This window comes from Equus quagga, chromosome 1, assembly GCF_021613505.1.
Source record: "Equus quagga isolate Etosha38 chromosome 1, UCLA_HA_Equagga_1.0, whole genome shotgun sequence".
Classification (NCBI taxonomy): domain Eukaryota; kingdom Metazoa; phylum Chordata; class Mammalia; order Perissodactyla; family Equidae; genus Equus; species Equus quagga.
In genome coordinates this window covers 75,578,889-75,599,388 of record NC_060267.1, presented here as the reverse complement: position 1 = coordinate 75,599,388, position 20,500 = coordinate 75,578,889, and the positions used below count along the sequence as shown (strand labels likewise).

The window sequence follows — 20,500 nt, the reverse complement described above, 5'->3', positions numbered from 1 at the left end:
TGTTGAAGGCCCGTCATTATGCTAGACTAATATTTAGGTGAAATATTTATTGAGCAGAATTGCTGATGACTAGGCAAGTCTTGCTTACTGACTCATATGTTTGTTCTGAGGAACAAATGAAGTAATGTAGTCAATGTGCTGTGAAAAATGTAAAAGGTGACATACATGCCAAATATTATTATTACTTTATATTAGAAAACCACTTCTGTCCTTAACATCATTGTTTTTAGCATAACAACTTAAATTTTAAAACAGTTCAGCTGTATTTTTTATCTATGACTCATGAGTAAAAAAAATCTTGGTATGCAGCAGAAAATAGGTCTCCTGTGCAAGCCCAAATGGATTCATAATACCTTCCAGAATGCATACTTAAGAATGATTCTGAGGACAAGTCTAGATTCACTCAGAAAGACTGCAGAGATTTATTAACAATGTCTGCTAATTGGGCAAGAACAAGGAGTAGTGGCATTTGTAGCAATACATTTGAAATCCCAGATTGAGGTGTTTGTGTATAAGTGCTTTGAATAGGAGACAAAATGGAATGATTTTTCAGAAAATCACTTTCACTCACCTTCAATCACAATTCATTTTCAGTCTTTCAAAAAAGGGCAAACACTGCTGAGTTATAGTTATAGTTGTAATTCATTATTTACAACTATATTTTATTATTTCAATGAAAGAACTTGTGCTGGATAGGAGAAGTCTCTGTGAATTCAGTATCAAGTTTAATACCATATCCTCAGATTCATCATCATTCATGAATAGGCACAGAAACTTCTACTTTGTCAAACAACATCATGGAGTGGGCTCAGTGAAAATTTTAATTAGTGTTGAATTATCCACATTAAAAGAATTTTACTTGTGACAATAATATATGTACATGATAAAAAAACTGAAACAGTATACAATAAAAAGTCAGTCTATTTCCAATCCTAGACCCTATTCCTGTACTCCTGTGCCCAATGGCAACCTCTATTAAATTCCTTCTGTATTTATTCAAACCAAGTCTATTCACATACAAATATTTATATACATATATATATATCTACACACATACATACACACATACATACATACATATACACAGACAGAAGAAGATAGGCAAACACATACACTATTTTGTACACAAGTAGGAACATACTATACACACAGTTCAGCAACCTGCTTTTTTCACCTAACAATTTATCTCGCACATCATTCCCTACCAGTACCTGTGTATCTTCAGCTGCTTTCTTTCATTTTCTCTTAGCTTTGTGTTAACATTTTTTACATAAATACTAACTCTTTTTTTTAAAATAATACATCTGTGTTTTGTTTTTTATTTTTTTCCTTTTTCTCGCCAAAGCCCCCCGGGTACATAGTTGCATATTCTTAGTTGTGGGTCCTTCCAGTTGTGGCATGTGGGATGCCACCTCAGCGTGGCTTGATGAGCAGTGCCATGTCCACGTCCAGGATTCCAACCAACGAAACCCTGGGCCACCACAGCAGAGCGCACGAACCCAACCACTTGGCCATGGGACTGGCACCAATAATAACTCTTTTTTAAAGTTTTCTACTGATGCAGAAGCTAACAGAGACATTAAGAAAGAGCTGGGTGATAATATCAAAGATGAGACCCATACCAATGGCCACACACATTTATATATGGCAATAAGCAGATATGCAAATTCACTTCTCATGTGTGGTGCTTAAGTACACAACACTCAAGCAACTCAGGAATTCTTAGCATATGTAATTTGTTTTCGCTATTGCTCTGATTATTCAACTTATTAACAATTTTAAAAGCTTTATATTTCAATCTGAACACATACATCATTTATAATAATTGAGATTTAGAAAACAATATTTTCCATAGAAGGTTTGGTATCAAGTTTAAATTCTCCATCTATTGCTTCTATGTGAAGCTTCACTTTCAAATTCTCTCATGTGTAACGTGCTGGAACTTCTTATTAAAGGCCTTCTAACATTCTTGAAATTCAGAAGACTTCTAAGGTAAAATACAACCTTCAGTTCATTCAAAAGATTTCCCACATCCATTTCACTCAGGAGATTTCACTTCTAAATGAGTTTTCACATGTTTGGTAAGGGATGCATTTTGTTTGAAGGCTTTCCCACATTCATTACATTCATAGGGTTTCTCTCCAGTGTGGGATCTTTGATGTATAACAAGTTGTGACTTTGCATTGAAGGCTTTTCCACATTCATTACATTCATAGGGTTTCTCCCCAGTATGAGTTCTCTCGTGTACAATGAGGTGCGACTTTTGGCTAAAGGCTTTCCCACATTCAATGCATTCATAGGGTTTCTCCCCAGTATGAATTCTCTGATGTTGAGTAAGGCCTTCAATTTGTTTGAAGGCCTTCCCACATTGATTACATTCAAAGGGACTTTCACCTGTATGAATTCTCATGTGGTAAGTAAGAGATGAGCTATGTCCAAAGGCTTTTCCACATTCATTACATTTATAGGGTTTCTCCTTAGTATGAGTTCTTTGATGTATAATGAGGTGTGACTTCTTGTTGAAAGCTTTCCCACATTCATTGCATTCAAAGGGTTTTTCACCTGTATGAATTTTCATATGTTTAGTAAGAGATGAGCTATACTTAAAGGCTTTTCCACATTCATTACATTCATATGGTATTTCACCTGTATGAGTTCTCACATGTTCAGTAAGAGATGAATTATACCTAAAGGATTTTCCACATTCCTTACATTCATAGGGCTTCTCACCTGTATGAGATCTCACATGTTGAATAAGGTTTGAACTGTGTCTGAAGGTTTTCCCACATTCAGTACATTCATAGGGCTTTTCCCCAGTATGAACTCTTAGATGGTCAGTGAGGGCATGTTTATGACTGTGGGCTTTGCCACACTGAATACATTCATATGGTTTTTCTCCAGTGTGAGTTCTCTGATGTACAACAAGGTGTGACTTTTGGCTAAAAGCTATCCCACATTCATTACATTCATATGGTTTCTCCCCAGTATGAATTCTCTGATGGTCAACGAGTCCTTGTTTATGGCTGAGAACCTTCCCACACTGATTACATTCATAGGGTTTCACTTTAGCTTGGGTTTTTTCATGCTTAGTAGGAGATAAGCTATGGCTGGATGATTTCTCATGTTTCTCTCCAGTTTGAATTTTGTCCCATTTAGTATGGGAAGAGCTGTGTATGGGATGACCTAATTTCTCACGTTTCTTACCAGTTTGAGTTTTGTCATGCTTATTAGAAGGGTTTTGGTTGGATAATTTCTCATGTTTCTTTCCAGTTTGATTTTTTTCTTTCTTTGTATCAGATAAGCTATGGCTGAATGATTTTCTCTGCTCTTTAGCTACATCAGGTTTCTTTTTTACATAGTTTCTTCTATGATCAGGTAAATCTAAATTCTGTTTCAAACTTTTACCATGTGACTCAAATTTAAGAAGCTTTTTTTTTGAAGGAGGATGTTTTGTACTCACATTTTTTTCCCCCAATGAACTACATTCATGGCCTTTCTTCTTAGTCAGAGTTTTTTTCTTAAATGCAACTTCCCTAAGGAGTTTTTTTTGAGATTCCTGGTGATTCTCTAGCTGGTCATCATCTTGCTGGACTTCTAAAATGGAATTCAATGAGACATTCTTGTGAATCTTTGCACTCTTGTATTTGGAATACAATTCATAAAGAAATGCCCTGTTGTGGGGTTGAATCTTTATTCAAGCCTAGTATCCCAAAGTGAATGACCTATCAAGCACAAATGTCCCTATTCTCTTACACTTGAGGGCGAAAGTGCCATAGTAAAAAACAAGAAAAGAAAATTGATAATAGTGATTAGAAAAAGCTTTGGCTATTTATTAATATGACTTTGCAACCTGGGATAGAAGATGAAATAACATGAGCAGAGAAGACAGAACAGATGAAGTTCAAAGAGCTTTTGATTGTAGATGACATTTTTTGAGGTCTCTCCTTAGCCCAAGGTGCACAGCTTTGATGACTGACAATCAACCCATAGTACTTGGCTCCTACAGCCTGCACCGTATTAATCCAACTCTCCACAGTCACAGATGGAGACATCTGGCAAAAGCCAAGATGTCCAATAAGAGTCTTCCTCTAAAAATTTAGACTCTAGTTAGTCTCCACTGGATGCTTAAATTTAAAAAATTCTATTAGACAAGTACTAGTGAAGCCTTTTTTCCCTGTGTTCAACAGAAAGTTAATCAGTATGAAGAATGAAGCATATATACACAGAGAAGCAGAGATGTAAGATCATGTGTCCTCAAAGAGACCATTTGCACAATCCTAATTCCTAATGGCTTCCCAGTTCCTGGTACTAATCCCTGGTAAGGTCTGACTGAAGTATCTACCCTTAGGTTACAAGAGATATACCCATGGCCTCATAATAAATTCCTCTATTTACTTAGGCTAGCTCAAGTAAATTTTTGTTATTGCACCCCAAAGAGCCAAAATAGAAAGAATAAGGTAAGTCCATCAAGGAGTACAGAACAGCTTATAGGTGACTGAGGGAATAAGCAGGAAAGGGTGTTGCACTGCTGCCACCCATGATCAATATAATGACATTCTTGTCCTAAAAATCTACAGTTTCTCTGAGTTCCCTGATGCTTTTACCATATGATGAAATTCACAGTAATGAGATTGACAAACAGCTTTACACCATTTGGATTTACAGTGTACACACATACTTGTTTTCCAACAATTTGCTGTGGAGCACACCTTTGTTTCTGCTAGGTCATTCTACTAATTGACTGTAATAAATTTTAAGCTTATTCCAAGCTCTAAGTAATTGTTCACATTCTTTCCTCCACACATTACACAATTATACATTTTAACGTATCTTCTCAATGCAGGCTTCCCTTCCCCGAGACCACCACCCCCACTCACAGATGTGGGCAGCCGTGTTTGTACTACACGATCCAACCTCTGGTTGAAAACAACCAATTGGACAGTGGTAAACATGGAGCCCCAGGTAGTCCAATAATATTCTCACGCCTAAGAATTTAGAATAGAAACCCAAAGACTACTTTTAACTAGATATGGCTATCACATGTATAAAAACCTAAAAGCGTAAGAGCTGGGCATACAATTTTGGGGTGGCCTTTTCCAACTATGTACATGGAAAAGCAGAAAAATCTTCATGGTGAGAATCCACAAAGACTCAAAGAGAGAAGCATATGTAAGAGCTCAGACCTCAGAAAGCTCAGCTCATAACCTTAGAAAGATATAGAGAGTGAACAGTCACCTTGTTCATAATGAAGCATTATGTGGATAAAGTGAAAACTAGGATCAAACAGAAAAGAGTTATGGTATTTGAATATACAGCCAGGAAATACTGTTACTTATTATTTGGGTGAGAAAGATTGGCCCTGAGCTAACATCTGTTGCCAATCTTCCTTTTTCGCCTTGAGGAAAATTGTTTCTGACCTAACATCTCTGCCAATCTTCCTCTATTTTGGAGATGGGATTCTACCACAGCAGGCTTGATGAGTGGTGTGTAGGTCTGTACCCAGGATCTGAACCCATGAACCCCGGGCTGCCAAGGCGGAGTGCACAAATTTAACCACTACACCACTGGGCTGGCCCCAGGAAATACTATTATTTTTTTTCTAAGATTGGCACCTGAGCTAATATCATTGCCAATCTTCTTTTTTGTTTTCTTTCTCCCCAAAGCCCCCCAGTACATAGTTGTATATTATAATTGTAGGTCCTTCTGGCTCTGCTTTGTGGGATGCCACCTCAGCACAGCTTGAAGAGTAGTGCTGTGTCCGCGCCTGGGATCTGAACCGGCAAAACCCTGGGCCGCCAAAGCAGAGTGTGCGAACTTAACCACTTGGTCACAGGGCTAGCCCCCAGAAATAATGTTATTTCTATGGAGGACTTTAAGAGATTAGTTCCCATGGAGTAGAAGATCAAGTTTTGTAAGTATAGATATAGTAATGGTACAGATACAGTAGGGAGAAGGGAAGTTGCTAGCTGCTTTTTCGTTTAGAAAATTTTAAGTGATACAAACATCCTGGGAGAATGAGTACAACAAGACTTTTATGTAGCATAGCAAAAGCAGAATCTTCCAATAGCCAAGGATGCTGGGGAGGCAAATTTCCTTCTCGGAAGAAAGGGATCAAAACTCAAACCTTTTCCTTGGTAGCGAAACACTAAAAGAACCTCTTATAATGATGGTTTGGGCTGGTTCCAACTGACATTGGCCAGTAGAAAAACATATAAAGCACTACAAGAGAAATTTACCATGAGTGAAGGGACGAGAATCTGAACTAGTGAATTGGTACAATAACAGGGTAATACCAAGGGAGAGGTGGGTCTGGCAGAGCATATGATTAAAGCTGTAAGCTTGTCTTGAATCTGAGACAGTAAATAAAACATGAATTTTAAGCTAAAATAACTATAACTTTAGAAACTGAAGTATGGCGCTCACTAGACCCAGAAAATCATTGGAGGGAACAGAACAGTCCATCCTTGCAGAATCTCCAAGTACTATATAAGAACCTGAACCAAGAAGAGAGTCACAGCAGCAATGACAAAGATGTATTAAATGACTCAGGATTACTTTTCACTTGTAGCACCAAGTACCAGCGCAAAAAGTAAAGAGAGCCAACACTGGAGCCACTGATGAATAGATCAAAAACTCCATGAGGTCTTGTCATTTGTCATTTGAAGGACTTTCCCTCTGGTCTCAGAAAGTCATGGAGTCTTGGAAAATTCAGGGTCAGAGGAAACTTAAAAAGATATTGTGGACATTCTGCTAATTTGGGAACTATAGTGACTTAAATAATAGCTGAATAGATTAATGGTTGGTGGCAACATCTAAGATGAGTTATTAAAAAAAAAGATTCAACAAATCCACCTAAGAATTGGAGCAATTTAGGTATGAGATAATACGAACTTGATTTGGATGATGTCAGTGAGAAATGAGGAAAACAAACCAACCAACCAGGAACTGAGGAGAGGATAGCAAGAGAGAAAGCAGAAAGCAAAGATTCACAGAACTCCATGGTAGACAGGCCTAAATCAGAGTAGACCCTGATAAAAATAAGAAAGGTGAAAGGCAGCTCTAATTTACAAAAAAAGATAGAGTTTTCAATTTCTGACACTGACAATGAGCTGTCCTATAAGCAATTAAAATATGAGTGCAAGACAAAGGAATTGGAGATTTATCTGGACAAGGTAAATTTATCTTGGAAGTCACCAGTGTAGAATAAATAGTTTGTATTTACATAATGGATGATTCATTTGAGGGAAATATAATGGAAAAAAAAGAACAGATAGCAGAAGATAAAACCTTAGGGACACTTCAGCAAAGTGAGAAGGAAGAGAATCTGGTGAAATAAAGGGTAAAGAAACACTTAGAGGATAAGATCAGATTCAAATGGTATAAGTCAAGCTGGGTGAGCAAGAATTTCAGGCTGATCAAAACAATTAAAACATGCATTGGAAGGTAAGCAGTAGTCTCTTTAAAGTCAGAAATTTAGATAGAGGCATGAATTCTGTGGGATTCGCCTGCAAGGGTTAAGGAGAAAATGGAAATGATGATGCACTGTGGTATATAACCACAAGTCTAGAGCACTTCACAGTGAAAGGAGAGAAATGCAAAGTAATTAGGGGCAGGAGCATCATGCCAACAGATGTGGAAAGAGGACATATCTAAGAATGTCTGAATATATAAGGAGAGAAATTTGATACCATGGGGTCTCAGAGTGTGGGTAGAGGAAGGGAGAAAAACTGAGGATATTAGGAAAAAGGAGGATAATTTTAAAACGCACTGCCGGGATTCAGAGAACAGCTAAGAGAGATCAATGCTCCTTCTGAAAGCTGAGCAGTAGAGAACATGGATGAGGAAAGACAGTATATGGACGGGTCAGTTAGGCATCTGAAGGGCTGTACCAAAGGTTTAGAGGCCTGGTCTTCACCATTTTTCCCACCACAACCTGAGTGATGTGGCAGACTGTATTATTATTCCCTGTGGAAGGATTATACATTCATACCCTGTTGAACTCAGGAGTGACCAGGTGATCTGCTCTAACCAACAAAATGACAGAAAGAGATATCCAGCACTTCCATTCAGTGATTTTGAGAGTCATCATGTGGTTCCACTCACTCTTCTTTCCCTCTGCCATGAGATCAGAATTTGCCAGATAGGGACTGCTCCTTCATTGTAGGTCCACAACATAATGTGGAATAGGGCTGTAGCTTGAGCAAGAAACAACTCTTTCCTGTTGTAAGCTGCTAAGATTTTGGGGTCATCATTTACTGGAGCATAACTTAGCCTAAGCTGACTGATAGAAGTGATAGAAGCAAAGTCTCATACATAACACTGGCTTACAACTATAGTAACTTCATATGAGAATCTCTCACGTGGACCAGTTCATAGAAGGATGAGATATTACAATCTCTAAGGTTAGAGAATCTTTGTAGTTTAAACTCCTCTTCCCCCAGGAGATTCTGATATTTTTCTACTGCTACTTTATGGTTAAGAAAGAAAGGTCTGGGATCTTTAAAAAGAATGTAAGAATAAATTATTCTTTGAAGAATTCCAAAGTTACCACCAAGAAACTAGGAACTTACTTCCACGGGCTCCTATTTGCTTGGGTCTTGCTATTTCACTCGGACCACCTTGACTGGGTCTTTTCCCCTTCCCCAACCACGGCTCTTCTCCTTTTTCCAACTTGGAGATCATGTCCGGTTTGGCAGCTTGATATCCTGCTCATGAGAAAGGGTAGAAATTGATGTATAACAACAGCCATCCCAGAAATAAAGCCCTAACATTTGAGCTTTAGAGCCTTAAAAGGATAAGAAATACATGGTTTCCGAAATTTCATAATACAGATGCCCATGTACCTCATCTGAGTAGAACTTCCTTTGTTGAGGCAGGGGCACAAGTATCCTGTCTAGTACCCAAAAGGGACTAAAACTCTTTGATCTATAAAAATCCAGACTTCAGAGAGAAGGTATCACAGTGGACACATTTTGAATTATGAAGGAACGGTCCTTACCCATTGAAGCAAGGCTGCTGTAGTTCTCCAGCATCACATCCTTGTACAGGTTCCTCTGAGCAGGATCCAGTTGCTCCCATTCCTTCTGGGTAAAGGCCATAGTCACATCTTTGAATCTTACTGATCCCTATAATAACATATTCCTATTCAGTCTAATGTTATCCATATTAGTGAGTGATTTGGACAGGATATTAATGACTTCTTCTTACCTTGACCATTCTCTGTTGATCATGATATTGTATAGGATACCTATTCTCTACCCAATTTTGCATTGTTTTTTTTGAGAAACAAAAGTCATATTAAGAAATGTCCCCGTTAGGGACTGAATGTTTGTGTCGTCCCAAAATTCATATGTTGAAACTCTATCCTTCAGTGTGATCATATTAGGAGATAGGGCCTTTGGGAGGTAATTAGATTAAATGATGTCATGAGGGTGGAGTCTTCATGAATGAGATTAGTGCCCTTATAAGAATCAACAGAGAGCTTGTTTCCTCTCTCTGCTCTTTCTGACAAGTGAGGATACAACAAGAAGTCTGCAACCTGGAAGAGGGTCTCACCAGAATCTGACCAAGCTGGCACCCTGATCTCAGACTTCCAGCCTCTAGAACTGTCAGAAATAAATTTCTGTGGTTTATAAGCCACTCAGTTTATGGTACTTAGTTGTAGCAGCCCAAACTGACTAAGACAGTCCCTACTGTGAATTTGTTTATTCAAGAGGATGAAAAAAAAATCATACAAATATCAGAAAGACAAGTAACCAAAAAAAAACAAAGAAGGAAAGAAACAGAATCATCTTTATCTTTTCTTCTATAACAGAAGACTATGGAGTAGTGTTTTAGAGTTCTCAGGTAGAAGAATTGAGACCCTTGATTTTATAACCAGTCAAAAAATCATTTATGTTTGGAAGCAAAGTAAGGTATTTTAGGTATATAAGGATGCAGAAAGTATATTACCTATGTACTTTAAAAATAAAGAGGAGGAGAGAGGCAGGGAGACACTGGGGGGTGGGGAGAGGAAGAAAAGGAATGATTTTTAAAAGAAGGACAATTGGATCATAATCAAGATTTTAAGATTGGGAAAGAATAATATACAAGAGAGAGCTATGAATAGTAAAACCAGTAAAATGTCTAGCTATATCTAAATAACTTGATAATGTTCTTGTGCAATTGCTATAAAAGTATCCTTAAAATCAAGATGTATGATGAAAGAAAAATAAGCAGGAATATAACTGGTAGGGGTTGGGGATAGGGGAGAAATTTAAGCATGTTAAAGTTTTCCTCTTACTAGGCAAGTGAGAGGAGGATGATACGGCTATGGGAAAATTATACATTCACACGTGTTTTGTAACATTTAAAGATAACCCCTTCCTCCCACACAACACCAATCAATTAATTGCATATGTCACCAATCTCTAACCTCACAAACATCCAGTTACTGACTCCTAATAACCCCCATCATTGATTGTCACTGCCCTCCCAATCACTGAGCCTATAATTCCAAAATGGCTGATCTCAACAAACCTCCCAATCACTAACAGCAACAGATCTCGCCAATCACTTGCCCCTACAGACACTCCAAATACATATTCCCACAAATTCCTCAACTATTGATACCCACAGAACACATCGATTTCTACCTCCTGCATAACCCAAATCCCTTATTTTATCAATCCCCAGTCACTGACTCCAACAGGACTCTCAAACAGTGGCTTTTACAGAAATTCTAACCACTGCCAGCAAACCCCTCTACACCCTCAACCTCTTTAACCATTCCCTTCACCTGCTTGCTTTAACCAAAATCTACCTTTCTCCTGAGGATCCTGCTCCCTTACAGCACTCCCCAGTGGAAGCTGTTTGTCTCCCCGCATAATCCATGTGCCTCAGGGCATGAAGATGAGGTAAATGGTTACTTTCAACCATTTCTCTTGGATCCTTCAAAATCCATAGCTTGTTTATAGTGTCACCAGACTGTAACCCATGAGCCCTCTGGTTTGATGAATCCCTAGAAGGACTCACAGGACTCGGCAGCTAGTTGTACTGATAGCTATGATTTATTACAGCGAAAGGATACAAAGCAAAATCAGTGAAGGGCAAAGGTGCAGAGGGTGAAGTCCAGAGGAAATCAGGTACAAGTATCCAAGAGTCCTCTCCCAGTGGAGTCACAGGACATACTGAATTCCTCCAGAAATGAGTTGTGATAACACTTGTTAAATGTTGTTTACCAGGGAAGCTCATTAGAGACTCAGTGGCTAAGGTTTTTCTGAGGGGCTGTTCATGTGGGTACCTTCGGCCCATACAAAAATCCAAGAGTCCTAGAAGGAAAGCAGGTGTTCAGCATGAACCACATTGTTTACATAGTTTAGGCACAGGGAGCCACTTTTATCAGTTGTGGGAATGGAGGAACCCTCCTGACATCTGAGTTCTAAGATGCCAGCCAAAAGCCAAGCTTGCAAGCAGGGCTTTTCAAGGACAGTAGTTTCAGGCCTGTTATGTTAACTTTTCTGCACAGTCATTCTGCCTTATTCACTGAAAACTTTAGCACCAGCTTCCTCTTCACCACAGCTCCTGCACTATCTCTGTGTCAATGTAGAAGAGCCATTCAACACCCTGGCCTCTCTCTTTCCTGACTCCAACAATCTTTTCTTCCACTCAAACTCAGCCACCTATTCATATCCATCCATTCCTTAGCCCTTGCCATCAATTTACCACCTCCAAAATCTCTACTTCAAACTTTCTACCCTCTAACCATTATTTCCTTTCCTGCCAGCTCACTTTCTCTAATACTTCCATTCTAATAATTCTCCAAACTCATTGAGCCCTCTGATCCATTGATCTTAACCACTTTTTCATAATCTTCTACTGCCTTATAGCCTTACTTTTCTTCTGTTTTGTTTAGATTCCCTGTTCTAGCACCATACACACTCCATTGAAAACCGCTTTATCTTCCTTACCCCTCTTCTCCATTGTACTCACCTAGCAAAGTCTCACCTTGGTCAAACCCAACTCTTGTCTTAATCTCTCCCTGCAACTTTGAAGCTGAACATCGCAAGAGAAAAATCAAACAACTGTGCTGACTGGATTCACTTCAAATTTATAATGTGTCTCAAGTGGGCATCCAATATTGTCAGCATCCTATTCTTCTTTCCAAGATGATTATTCCAAATATTCTCCTTTTTCTCTCTGAACTCTCCAACATCTATTCATTTCCCACTCTCAGCTGATGAACTTGCCTTATACATCAAAGAGAAAATAAATGCAAATGGACAAGAACTGCCTTGCCTTGATACCACCAATTCACCAAACTGTTACCAAACCTATATCATCTGTCTTCCTTTCTGTTGAGATGGAAATGTCCCTTCTCTTACCTAAAGCCAGTTTCTCCACTTGTGCTCTGGATCCCATCCCCAACTGCCTTCTCAAGGTCTTCACCCCTGCAATTAACCTTTCTCCTTTGTACCACCTATTTCTCCCTTTCTGCTGGATCATTCCCACTGACAAAGTTGCCTTAATATCACTCATCTGAAGAAAACTCTCTCTTGATCTCATGTCCCATCCAATGTCCATTTCTCTGCCCCATTTACCAGCAACACTCTTGGTAAGTGTTGTCTATACTTGCTGTCTCTACTTCATTACCTCCAATTCTTTCGACTAATCCCAACAAGATTTTACCCCTGTTACTCCACTAAAAGAGCTCTAGTCCATTGAAATAACCATTGAACTACATCTTGCCAAAGTCAAATTCTCTATAATCATATTTCTGGGATTCACAAGAGCACGTGACACAACTGGCTGCTCCCATTATCTTGAAAAGCTTTTTTCTCTATGCTTTTTTTTTCTGTTTTTTTGAGGAACACTGGCCCTGAGTTAACATCCATGCCCATCTTCGTCTACTTTATTTGTGGGACGCCTACCACAGCATGGCATGCCAAGCAGTGCCATGTCCGCACCCGGGATCCGGGCCAGCGAACCCCGGGTTGCCAAAGCAGAAGTGCGCACTTAACCGCTGCGCCACCGGGCCGGCCCCTCTATGCTTCTTTGACACCACATTTACACAGGTTTCTTCCTACCTCAGTGGCTATCCCTCATTGTCCTTTTTTTTTTTCTCTTTTCTTTTGTCTTCTACCAGACCTCTAAATGTCAGAGTGATCTAGAACTCTGTCTTTGGCCCCCTTCTCTTCCCTATCTACCTTCTCTCCTTAGGTGATCTCATCCAGTCTTATGGCCTTAAATACCATCTCTATGCTGATTCCTTTCAAATATGAATTCTCTAGCCCAGACATCTTAAGTTCTACATTCATATATCTAATGGCTCTCAACATCTCTACTTGAATGTGTAATGGGAATCTTGACATGGCCAAAACAGAACCACTGTCATCCACCCTGGCTCCCATTTCCATCTACCAAATCTCATCTCCAACCTAACCCTTTCTCAGAAAATGGAATCACCATCTAGTTCCTCTGGCCAAAAGTCTAGATGCAAATCTTGATTCTTCTCTTCCCTCTTGTTCCATATCAATTCATCAGTAAGTCCTATTTGGCTCATTTCCATATGTATTATTAAACTGATTTCTTTTCATTTCACTGCTACAACCCTATTCTAAAACATCATCATCTGTTCTCTTTAACTGTTGCAATAAACTCCTATCTGAACTCCTCGCACGTACCTCTGCACACTGACAGCGACAATCCCGTCTCTAACCACCACAGGCACCCATAATTACTGGCTCCCACAGACATCCCAAATTGCCCACCCCCAATGACGTCTCCATCTCTAACACGCTACAAAGCCCTCAATTTCCGATCCGCAAAGCCTTTCAAAGCCTGACCTTTCAGTGACTGCCAGACTCTCCTCCCTCCTGACTGTCACCGCAGATCCCTCAAAACACTGATTTCCTTAACCTGTAGCACTCACTGACGCCACAAACCATCCCCTCATCATCCCTCAGCCCACAGATGCCTCAGAACACTAACCTCACAAAAGGCCCTTCCGCATCGCCTCCAACAATTTCCAAATCACTTATCTTCAGAGAATACAGTAACCCTCCAATCACTGACCCCCAATTAGACCATCTCTGACACCCGACTGCGCCCGCTCCATCTTCGCACTCACCGCCGCGCTGCCCCCGGGCTCCGACACGGCCATCTCCGGTGGACACCCGACCTCGTCGGCCGTTCCCGCACTCTTCCTCAGGTCCTCGATCTCCAGCTTTGTCAGCATCGGATCGCAGCCGGCGGCCGACATGGCGGCCACCCGGAGCGCGGCCCCAGCCGGTCCGGCAGCTGTGATGGCGGCGCCCCTGGGAACGGCCCAGGGCGCGGCCATCTTGACCCAGGCTCTGCCGTACGGAAGGGACCCCGGGCTCGCGGCGGACTCGGAGGCGGGTGCGCGGGGGGGTTCTTCCGAGAGTCCTGGAGTGGTGAGATGCGAGCGGGCGGAAAGTGGGCTCGGTTACCTCCTGCAGAGTGCCTCGCTGTGCTTGACACCCCACCCCCGGCGCTCAGAGCTTGCACCACCTGAATATGGAATTCAGAGTTGCTTTTCCGAATCAGGCAGTGCAGACAGCGGCCGGGAATCGAAATGCCCAGCGCGGACTCCAGACAGCCAGGATAATAAGAGAAATTGGAAGGAAAAAGGGGGAAATGCCCGATCGGGCAGATACCATTGTTTGTATAGGGAGAGAACGCTAATCTTTGAAATATGTGATGTCTTTTCATTTATGATATACGAACAATAAGAAAAAAATGAAGCCACGTGTTAAAGGAACACATCACCCCTCAGTGCGAACCCGGGTTTGACGGAGTTATTTCAGCCAAATAATTAAGAATTGGAGCAGAAATAATTTCTCAATGCACGATTTCATGCCTCAACGTCATTCATTTAACAATTATTTGTTGACCTTTTAATGTGTGCAGACTAGGTTGCTGTACTATGCTGCGTAATGCAGAAAGAGTGGAGACTCAGGTAGACATAGCATTTGTTCGCCCTGCTGGAATTTACCATGGGGCAGAAGGCTAGTGAAGTTGTCCCAAATACGTTGTTCCTTTGTCCAGAGTCAAACATACTCCATTTTGCACATTTCACTTAGGAGGAATGAACTAGTTATCCCTCAGTCAGCAGTGGTTGCACCTGCTTTCCTGGTCCTCTCAATCGTTCGTCTCAATACAATTCTCAGTGCTTCTTCACTGAACTCATGAGAAAGACTCCCTAGGCCCCCTAATCTCGGGACAGTTTCTGCCTAGTCTCCCCATCCTATTACTGAATTTTTTTCTAACTTTTTTTTGGGGGGTGGCAACAAATCACAGTGATATGGTTCCCATTTATTCTCAAACAATCCCAACAATGCTTTGCCTAGTCTTCTGGCATCAACTCTAGGGCCTAGCAAAGTGTTATAAATATTGTGATAAGCAGAATTCTAATATGACCGCCATTATCTCTACCCCCTGGTGTTACACCTTGATGCAATGTACACACCTCTGTGAGATGTACACCTCTCTTTCAGTGCAGGAGGAAGCTGTGATTTGATGGGATATAACTCCCATGATTAGATCCTAAAGCAGTTGATTTCGAGATCATAAAAAAGAAGATGATCCTGGGTGAGCTTGACCCAATGAGGTGTTTCCTTAGAAGGAAGTGGATCCTTCCTAAAGTCAGAAATTCCAAGGGTGGGCAGAGCTATGGAGGGAGTGGCATAGCAAGGACCTAAGAGTGCCCTCTGGGAGCAGAGAGTGTTTTCTGGTCTACAACTGATACCGACCCTGATATCAGTTTCCCCACATTAAACCCAGTATATATGGGGTTAAAACCAAAACACTCATTCCCTGCTTACTTTCTGGCTTTCTGGCTCCAGAATCCACTATCCTCCATAGAGACAGACACCACCAAGGACAAGCACCTGGATCATCTCCTCCCCGCAAAGAGACACAGGCTGGTGGGAAAGCTGCTGACCAGCAAGGTCACAGGCTCCCTCCTCTCTGCAAGTGTCTCAAGGCCGAAGACAGGCTGGTGGGCAAGCTCCAACCAGCAAGGCCATATGCTCCCCCTCCCCTACCTAAAACCCCAAATAAAAACCCTTCCTTTTAGCTTTTCGGGGAGTTTGGGATTTCAGCATTAGCTGCCCTCTCTCCTTGCTCAGCACTGTGCAAAAATAAAATTCCTACTTTCTTCCACCACCCCCGGTGTCAGAGATTGGCTTGCTGCGCAACGGGTGAGCAAACTCACTTCAGGTTCAGTAACACAACTAACAAGACAACAAGGACTTCAGTCCTACGACTACAAGGAAATGATCTTCTGCTAACAAGTCGAGGGAGCTTGGAAGCATATCTTTCTCTAGTGGAGCCTCTAGATTAGGAAAAAGCCCAGCCAACATCTTGATTTCAGATTTGTGTAACCTTGAGCAGAGAACCCCACCATGCCATGCTCAGACTTCTGACCTGCTGAAACTCTGAGATAATAATCTTGTATTGTTTTAATCCAGTAAAGTTAATGATAATTTGTTATGTAGCAAAAGAAAACTAAGGACTCTGCGAAAATTGAGGGATAATTGCTCAACTGAGATTCCTCTTCAACTACTTGGGACACAGCTCCCTATCCTGTGTCCCTGACAGAGTATTCTTTGATCCTCATCTTTTGAGTGTCCGGAGTTGCTTCCCGTCTTCCTCAGATATAGTCCTAACTTTCATTGTGTCTGATATTACCATCTAATCAGGTCCAATGCTTGTATTTCTAAAAATAGCTCTGTGCTCTCTATCTCCTCACAGCTAGTTCTGAGAGAAGAGAGACAGGCCAGTCTCTCCAGGCCTTTCTTTAAAAGCATCAGTATTCCCTCACAAATCCAAACTAATTCCAATGTATCCATAATCAAAATGCTGTTCTAAATTTTAGCAGTTCTCCAAGCCACCTTGATTCTAGTAATTGATCAGTCATCCCCAGAGAGCCTTTATGGGGAACAGTATTTAGAGGAAGAACTGGATGGAAAAGCATAGGAGAGGTAGGGTAAGGATATTCTCTGCACTGCAGAGGAGGAAGGGAAACAAAGGAGAGGGAAATAGGAAAGAGAAAATGAGGGAGATAAAGGAGGTTGGTGAGAACAGGACATGGGATGGTGACCAGGAACGTATCAGTTTACCAAAGAAGTTCCATCATTTCTCCACATGGCAGAGTCAGTCAATTTCCTAGTCCAGGATAATAAGAAAAGAGAAAATCTTATACTTGGATCAATTTTGTAAAGATTGTAAGGATCAGTGTGTGGGTTGTATATTTACATGTGAGTTTTTGTATATGTTAAGACGTTTTCAAGTGAGTGAAAAAATTGTAATATCAAAGAAACTCCTGAAAAATTGTCTCTGCTTTTTATAAACTCTGTTTTCTCCGCTGGTGTCAGCTGACTCTCCTATGTATACAATTTTAGGTACCTGAGATTCTAACTCTGTTGCCTAAATTAGCCTGTATTTTAGCTCTTGACTATGAAGAATTTTTTTACAATAGTCTCTAGGAAATGTCCTACAAACTGATCTTGTGTGAGGCTTTACCAGAAAAGGAAAAAGTGTGTGATCCCATATATCAATGTTTTCTCCTTCATTCATTCAATAATTCATTACTCAATCAACAAATATTTAATTGCATATCTACTATGTGCCAGGAACTATGTCCTGCATTGTGGATACAATAATGGGGAAAAAACTTAAACATGGCCCCCACCTTTAGGAAGCTTAGGATCCAGGGGAGGAGGCCAGTATTGTGCAAATAAGAGCACACAAAAAATGTAAAATTATAGCTATGATAAGTGCTTTGAGGAAAAGATACATGGTGCCATGAGAGCTTGTAATCTACTCTTAGAAATTATGAAACTTTTCCTGAAGAAAGAACATTTGAATTGATTTCTGAAAGCTGAACAAGAGTTAATTTAAATAGCATTTCAGACAGAAGGAAATGCTTGTGCAAATGCCAGTGCCACCTCCCAACGCTAATCTTCACAAAGAAGAATCTGAAACCTTCCTTATCTCCTCCTGAGAGCCCTCCTGGGACTTCATGGAACTCTTTTCCTCCATCCTTTATACGGTCCTCACTCTTCTCCTTTCTCTTCAAGGGATAAGATTCCCTCAGAGAAAATGCCTTCACATTTACTGTGCAAAAGGCATCCACTCTCGAAGTTCTCACTGCCAGGGCTCTTGTCACTGAAACCTTTTCCATGTCATCCATGTATATCATTCTATGTTATTAAGGGTAAGTGATGGAGTAAGATTCAAGAAGGAGTGGTGTGCAGTGCAAGTAGAAAACGTTACGACTAGGACAATAAATCAAATAATGAGATACAAAGCTCAATACAAATGTCAAAAGGAATTACTTACAAGAAGAGACAAAAGTTCTGGGTTTTGATATTGGGTAGTGGTGTAAAGATTGCAAAGTACCACGATAGAAACATCCTCAGCCTTGATTGGAGTGTGGTTACCTGGGTTTGTATATATTTGTGAACATTTTATTGATGCGTGCACTTGCACCACTGTGCATTCTAGGTATATAGGTAAAATCTCTTTAAAGTTGAAACAATGAAGAGGCATAGAATAAAAGTAGGAATGACTGAAATATGAAAATAAAGGATGAATGAAAGATTCAGGACACCAAAGAACACTCGCAAGGACATTTATATATTCTCAGTGGCCAAGGTTTGAAATCTTAAAAAAATTATTGCAGGACATGTAGAACATAGTGATCCATAACTAAGGAAGCATGTGACTTTAACTTCAACACCAAAAACCCCTGCAAAATCCTTTATGTAATCCAGATTGCTCATTCAGTTGAAGATTTGCTCAAGCTAGATCTCTATGCTTTCACCTTGAAGAAACCCAATCTCTAGTAAAAACCAAAGACAATTGTGCTTTACAGTAGAAGCCACGGCGGAAATATATATATATATATATATATATACATACATCTATCAAGCATTTTACTTTTGAACTTAAATAGGAAAACATCAAGGGATGAAAAGGCACAAATCGCGTCACTCTCGATAATCTGAGGCACCAGAAGAGAAGAAAGGTTTTCCTCTGAGCGTTCATCTTCGCTGTCTTCTGGAAAGGAGGAGCCCTTTCCCTGAGCGGGGATCCGGTAGGAAGGGAGGGAGGTCTGGTCGGTGCCTAACACTGTTTCCCAGACAGGAGGATGGTGTCGCTCTGTGGGAGAGAGCTCGTCGCTTGGGTGTGCAAGATGCCGCCACGGACCCTTGCTCGGGGAGTCGGGAGGGCAGAGTCTGGACGGGCTCCGGGGCAGACGGGAGCGGCCCGGGGAAGGGCGAGGACGCGGGCTAGGGCTCGGGGCGCGGCCCCTACGGCCGCGGAGCCGCCGGCAGGGAGGGCTGCGGGCAGGCGGGCCGGGGCTGAGCGGCGGCGAGCAGGGCGTCGAGCGCCGCGCCCGCCCCGTGCAGGGTCGCCCCCGCCTGCGCCAGCTGCCAGGAGAGCCAGGCGCGCTGCGAGGCGGCCGGCTGCGGGCCGCGGGCGGGCAGCGGCAGGAAGGCGCCCCCCCGGAGCCCGCAGCTCGCCCAGGGCCACGTCTAGCGCGCCCACGTGGTTGAAGAGCCGGGACAGGGGCCCAGACAGGGGCGCGCGGGCTTCTGGCGACAGGTGGCGGCGGCACTTTGGGGAGGCGGGCCCGGCCTCCCGCCTGTCCTGGCGGCGTCCGCGGCCGGCGGTCCTCTCTGGCGACCCGGGCAGGGTCCTCCTGTTCTTGAGTTGCGGGGCGGTGTGGGCAGAACCTAAGCGGGAGAGAGAAAGGGAGGTGTTGCGGTGAGTGCGCGCGGCCCCTGGGACTCCTTGCCAAGGTCCCCAGAGCCGCTTCCTGGTCCTGCTCCCGACTCCAGCCCCCTGGCCCCCATCCCGCTCTCCCAGGCATGCCAGCCTCTGGTCCCCTTCCAGAATCTGACCCGAACCCGCGCCAAGTCCTGCATGCCTTCCTCTCAGCCCTTTTGAAAGGGCTCAAGGAGCATCTCCCCAGGGCCCGTGTCTGTCCCCTCCCCGTGGGTGCTCGGTTTGCCACCGAGGTCCCGCACCCACCTCCCTGTTACTGAACCTGAAGTGAGTTCGCTCACCCGTTGCGCAGCAAGCCAATCTCTGACACCGGGGGTGGTGGAAGAAAGTAGGAACTTTATTTTCGCACAGCGCTGAGCAAGGAGAGAGGGCAGCTAACGCTGAAATCCCAAACTCCCCGAAAAGCCAAAAGGAAGGGCCTCTATTTGGGGCTTTATGTAGGGGAGGGGGAGCACACGGCCCGCTGGTCGGAGCCCCCCCACCAGCTTGTCCCCGGCCCGAGACACTTGCAGAGAGGAGGGAGCCCGCGACCCCGCCGGTCAGCAGCCCTCCCACCAGTCCGCATCTCCCCGTGGGGAGGAGATGGCCCAGGTGCCCGTCCCCGACGGCGTCCGCCTCCATGGAGCACAGTGGACCCTGGAGCCAGGAAGCCAGAGAGCAAGCAGGGAGCAAGCGCCTCGGTTTCAACCCCACACATGCTGGA

General features: G+C 42.5%; 1 protein-coding gene across 3 annotated transcripts; it reads right to left on the bottom strand.

The window, feature by feature from the left end:
- Nucleotides 1-1,443: 1,443 nt before the first annotated feature.
- ZFP37 (ZFP37 zinc finger protein) lies at nt 1,444-14,245 on the bottom strand. 3 transcript variants are annotated; one of them, XM_046677036.1, is made up of 4 exons: nt 14,108-14,245; nt 8,999-9,125; nt 8,571-8,705; nt 1,444-3,594 (listed from the first exon to the last, which is right to left on the bottom strand). In XM_046677036.1, exons 1-4 carry the CDS (start codon nt 14,237-14,239, stop codon nt 2,039-2,041), a joined length of 1,950 nt encoding a protein of 649 aa, XP_046532992.1. In that variant the 5' UTR covers nt 14,240-14,245; the 3' UTR covers nt 1,444-2,038. The 3 variants fall into 3 exon arrangements, with proteins under 3 accessions (XP_046532992.1, XP_046533001.1, XP_046533011.1); XM_046677045.1 differs by having other exon boundaries at nt 8,999-9,083; XM_046677055.1 differs by having other exon boundaries at nt 8,999-9,080.
- Between the last annotated feature and the right edge of the window lie 6,255 nt (nt 14,246-20,500).